This window comes from Onthophagus taurus, chromosome 5 (assembly GCF_036711975.1).
Source record: "Onthophagus taurus isolate NC chromosome 5, IU_Otau_3.0, whole genome shotgun sequence".
In the NCBI taxonomy this organism is placed as follows: Eukaryota; Metazoa; Arthropoda; class Insecta; order Coleoptera; family Scarabaeidae; genus Onthophagus; species Onthophagus taurus.
Genome location: NC_091970.1, coordinates 8,211,386 through 8,217,385, shown reverse-complemented (window position 1 = coordinate 8,217,385; position 6,000 = coordinate 8,211,386). Strand labels below are relative to the sequence as shown.

At 27.6% G+C, this 6,000-nt stretch overlaps 1 protein-coding gene across 1 annotated transcript; it reads left to right on the top strand.

Moving 5' to 3' along the window:
- Positions 1-886: 886 nt before the first annotated feature.
- LOC111415807 (esterase FE4-like) lies at positions 887-4,374 on the top strand. The gene is made up of 5 exons (XM_023047685.2): positions 887-1,134; positions 2,626-2,751; positions 2,799-3,492; positions 3,543-3,875; positions 3,927-4,374. Exons 1-5 carry the CDS (start codon positions 925-927, stop codon positions 4,211-4,213), a joined length of 1,650 nt encoding a protein of 549 aa, XP_022903453.2. The 5' UTR covers positions 887-924; the 3' UTR covers positions 4,214-4,374.
- The last annotated feature ends 1,626 nt before the right edge of the window (positions 4,375-6,000 follow it).

Genomic DNA, 6,000 nt, shown 5'->3' with positions numbered 1-6,000 from the left:
TTAGAAATGGAGAATGTACTATTTCACTATTAGAGAGTTAAGAGGTTACTAATACTAGTTCTAACGATATAAAACTAGAACTAACACTAGACCTAGAACTAGAAAGTTTCGTACTTTCTAACCCGTATATTTCTAGTTCTAGGTCTAGTGTTAGTTCTAGTTTTAGTGCAATAAAAATATGCAACATAGTGATACCTTATGCTAACTAGCGCTACCTACCGCTATCGTTTGTAAAATGGATAAGATGAGAGATGTTAATCTATTTGTAGAGTCGCTAAAGATGGCCAAGGGCCGAAACTAGTTAGACTTCTATATAAAATAAAAGACATAAATAAACTTTTAATTTTATACTAACATTTAGAAAACTACTTTTGTGATTAATTTCACAATTGCATAACAGATGTCGGGTGTATTCTGTAGTATGAGTTGTCGACCTATCAGGCGCCAAGAGCTATCACCAGCTTAATTACCGTATTTTCTCGAATCTAATCCGCACCCTTTTTACAAATTTTGTATGCTCTAAAATCAAATGCGGATTACAATCGGATGTGGATTACATTGGAAAACGAACTTTTTTTACCATCATTGCATTTTTAAAATGGGGGGCGGATAAGATTCGAGAAAATACGGTAATTCACAGAGCTCAAAACACAATGTCCCAAAAATAAATTGTTTAAAATATCTACTTAATAAATATGTATTCTTGGATATATTTAGTTTCTTATCACTTTAACTTTTTATGTTCATTATCTGAACTATTTATAATTTATGTAAGTAGATTCCTTGAAAATGTTTATTTCCTTTTGTTAACCTTCAAAGAATTCTTTAAGTTGCGAATTGCACTTATTTGACGTCACGGGTTTTTCCAATCTGTTAAAATATAAACAACAACAATTCCAAACTTGGACTCAGTAAGTTCTTGCAATGGCCAAAATTAAAATCATCCTCCTCTTTTCACTTTGTTGTGTTTCAACGTCGTTCGGTTATTTCAAACAATCGGAAACAAATTTAATCGCTTCAACTCCTTTGGGACAACTTAAAGGAACCATATTAACAAGTAGGAAAGGGGCGAAGATTCTTTCTTTTCTCGGGGTTCGATACGCTGAGGCACCAATTGGAAATTTAAGATTTCAGGTATTAAAATTAAGTTTCTTTGTGAGCTGTCACTGTCAACTTCTAATTTATAAGTGATACCAACATAAATAAGTTATTATTTTTTTAACGTTTCCATTAAAATTGTTTAAATTAAATCTAATAATATTCAAGAATTTACTAGATTATGGATTTTACTGTCCTTGAATAATATTAATATGTTTGATTAATTTATTTATTAAAAATTAATTTAATAAAAATAAATTAAAATGTTACCGCCATCTATTATCGCAACTTTGAAACATAAGATACGTCAAATTTGACTGTTGATATTTAAATTAAATCTAATAATATTCAAGGACAGTAGAATCGACTAGATTATAAATTAAACTATCCTTGAATAATATTAACATGTTTGATTAATTTATTTATTAAAAATTAATTTAATAAAAATAAATTAAAGTGTTAGCGCCATCTATTATCGCAACTTTGAAACATAAGATACGTCAAATTTGACTGTTAATATTTAAATTAAATCTAATAATATTCAAGGACAGTAGAATCGACTAGATTATAAATTAAACTATCCTTGAATAATATTAATATGTTTGATTAATTTATTTATTAAAAACTAATTTAATAAAAATAGATTAAAATGTTACCGCCATCTATTATCGCAACTTTGAAACATAAGATACGTCAAATTTATCTGTTAATATTCAAATTAAATCTAATAATATTCAAGGACAGTAGAATCGACTAGATTATAAATTAAACTATCCTTGAATAATATTAACATGTTTGATTAATTTGTTTATTAAAAATTAATTTAATAAAAATAAATTAAAGTGTTACCGCCATCTATTATCGCAACTTTGAAACATAAAATACGTCAAATTTGACTGTTAATATTTAAATTAAATCTAATAATATTCAAGGACAATAGAATCGACTAGATTATAAATTAAACTATCCTTGAATAATATTAATATGTTTGATTAATTTATTTATTAAAAATTAATTTAATAAAAATAAATTAAAGTGTTACCGCCATCTATTATCGCAACTTTGAAACATAAGATACGTCAAATTTATCTGTTAATATTCAAATTAAATCTAATAATATTCAAGGACAGTAGAATCGACTAGATTATAAATTAAACTATCCTTGAATAATATTAACATGTTTGATTAATTTATTTATTAAAAATTAATTTAATAAAAATAAATTAAAATGTTACCGCCATCTATTATCGCATTTTTGAAACATAAGATACGTGAAATTTGACTTAATATCATTTAAATTAAATCTAATAATATTCAAGGACAGTAGAATCGACTAGATTATAAATTAAACTATCCTTGAATAATATTAATATGTTTGATTAATTTATTTATTAAAAATTAATTTAATAAAAATAAATTAAAGTGTTACCGCCATCTATTATCGCAACTTTGAAACATAAGAAACGTCAAAATGACGTTTAAATGCAACAATAATTTTTTAACTTGGTGTTTATTTATTATTTTTAGCCTCCAGTCCCTGTAAAACCCTGGAAAGAAATTTACGATGCCACAAAAAATCCTCCACTTTGTCCACAATCTTTCGTTAATTCAACTAAAGAGGATTGTTTATTTCTTAACGTTTATACGAGAAGCGTAAGTTTTAAAATTTCATCCGAATTTCTTTAACATTTTAATTTTAGTTAGAAAATGAGAAAAAGCCGGTTATGGTTTTTTTCCACCCTGGTGGATTTTACGAAGGAATTTCGTCAAGCGAATTCTTTGGTCCTCATTATCTTTTAGATCAAGATATAGTTTTGGTTGTTCCGAATTATCGCCTTCAAACCCTCGGTTTTTTAGCAACGGGTACTAAAGAGGCCCCAGGAAATAACGGACTTAAAGATCAAGTTCAAGTTCTTCGTTGGGTTCAACAAAATATTGCTTCGTTTTCTGGTGATCCCAATAATGTAACAATTTGTGGTTATAGTGCTGGAGGAACAAGTGTAACTCTTCATATGGTCTCACCGATGTCGCGGGGATTATTTCATAAAGCCATTTCAATGAGTGGTGCTGCTTTTGGGGTACAGCCAATTATTTCCGATCAATTAAGATTGGCTAAAAAACAAGCCCAATTAGTTAATTGTCCCGAAGAAGTTGACAATGGCCTTATTGATTGTTTAAAATCGAAAACTTCAGAGGAATTATCTAATAATTTACAAGGATATAAAGAGTTTCTTAATGATCCGATTTGGTTATGGATGGTGGTTATTGAACCCGATTTTGGACAGGAAAGATTTTTGGTCGAACATCCAATAAAGTCCGTTGTTAATAAAAGAGTCGCCGATGTTCCCCTTTTAATCGGGGTTACTAAAGATGAATTTGGTGGAAGATCTTATTGTAAATTAATTATTTATTTAATTAATTTAAATTAAATCATTTTTTTTTAGTTGTAGTAAATAATCAAACCGCTTTAAAAGAATTTGATGAAAACTACACAAAAAATTGGCCCATTATTTTTGGGTACGAAAGAGATTCACAATTTTCTTTAAACGTTTCCGAAGGATTACGGAAATTTTATTTCCCCGATAATAAAATCGATGAATCAAAACGGCAGGAAATCGCCGATTTATACGCCGATAGCATAATCGGTTTTGGGAGTAATCGCGGTGCAAAACTTTTAACGCAACATCTCACCAATAAAGTTTATTATTACAGGTTTAGTTATAAAGGAAAATATTCTTTCTTTTATATTCCCGGTACTAACAACACCGTTTCTTATGGTAACAAATTAAAAATTAATTAATACAAAAAAATTGTACTCAAATTTTTAGGTGCATCACATCACGATGATTTGTTATATCTTTTTTATATCTCACGTCGAACGCCGATGTTTACCGAACAACCCGAAAGTAAAATTGTTGATTATCTAACAACGATTTGGGGTAATTTCATTAAAACTGGGAATCCCGATACAAAATCGTATAAATGGCCGGAATATGATTTGGTCAATCAAAAATATTTAGATATTAATATTAATTTGAAAACTTCGAATTTTATGTTTGAGCAACGTTATAAAGTATGGGAAAAACTTTATCCAATATCACTTTATTTAAATTAACGCTAATTTCGCAACTAACGCCATCTTTTATTAACTAGCTGTTTTATATCACAATATTTAAATTCGATATTGTTGAATTATTGTAATAAATATTAATATTTGTGAAATATTGTGTATAAATGAAAGGCTTTTATTAGCCAGGCGTCTGAAGATGCAATTAAGTTGTTGTATATTTTTATTGAATTAAAACCGAATTATATAGTACCTGTTTGCGATAATAGATGACGGTAGGTAACGGTTCAATTTCTTTTAACAAGACAAAAGTAAGTTTTTTAAAGTTCTTTTAAAGTAACTAAATTAATCAAATATATTAATATTATTAAGGCCCGGTATATTTTTCTTTATAATTAAAAATTGAAAAATAGAAATTAAAGTACTTTATTAGAAAATAGATGATAAAATAGTAAACTATAAATTTTTAAAATATTCAAGAAATGGTCAATGTGAATTATTTTCTACATTTTCATTAATTTTAATATTCTCAACATCCACATTTCCAACTTATCATATGTTTCTTAAACCCTAGGAATGACATTTTTAACTTGTCATACAGACGTTCTAACTTGACAGATGACATTTATACTATAAAAATGACATTTCTAGTTTGAAAATGGCATTTCCAACTTACCATATGTTATTTATACCCTAGAAATGACATTCCTAGCTTGACATGCTACAATTCTAACTTGACAGATGACATTTATAGTATAAAAATGACATTTCCACTTTGAAAATGACATTTCCAACTTAACATATGACATTTAAACCCTAGGATTGACATTTATAGCTTGACATACAACAATTGTGACTTGACAGAAGACATTTACGGTATGAAAATAACACTTCTACTTTGAAAATGACATTTTCAATTTGACATATGACATTTAAACCTTAGAAATTACATTTTTACCTTGTCATACAGAACTTCTAACTTGACAGATGACATTTATAGTATAAAAATGACATTTCCAATTTGACATATAACATTTAAACCCTAGGAATGACATTTTTAGCTTGTCATACAGAAGTTCTAACTTGACAGATAACATTTATAGTATAAAAATGACATTTCTACTTTGAAAATGGCATTTCCTACTTACCATATGTTCTTTAAACCCTAGAAATGACATTTCTAGCTTGACATGCTACAATTCTAACTTGACAGATGACATTTATAATATAAAAATGACATTTCTACTTTGAAAATGGCATTTCCAATTTGACATATGACATTTAAACCTGAGAAATGACATTTTTAGCTTGTCATGCCTCAGTTATTCGTTATTCGGGTCTAAACCCGAAACTTCCTAGTTCCAGGTCTAGTGTTAGTTCTAGTTTTATACTAGCACTATCACTAGAACTAACTCAAGACCTAGAACTAGAATCATTCAAATCAAATTGTTTATTTAAATAACTTTAAATAATTAAAATAATTAAACAGTTGCTAACTCCATCTACCGGTGATCATTCATATAAATTTAATGTCTTCCTAAAATTATTCAATTTTGCGAGAAAAAAGTTGAAATTAACCGAAAATCCCATCAAAACATATTTTTGATATCCCAAATTGTTTATTTAAAGTGATTATAGATTCCACGAAGTTATTTTTCCCCGTAAATCAATCAGCGAAAAAATATAACCTCACTTTTTTATTTCATTACTTTTAAATTGTGAGGATTTAAGAAAATTGTAGGAATTGATTAACATAATATGAAGGTAAGTCGATTAATTGTATTAACTTTAAATAATTAATTAATTCAAGTAATTAAAAACATTCTTTTCTATTT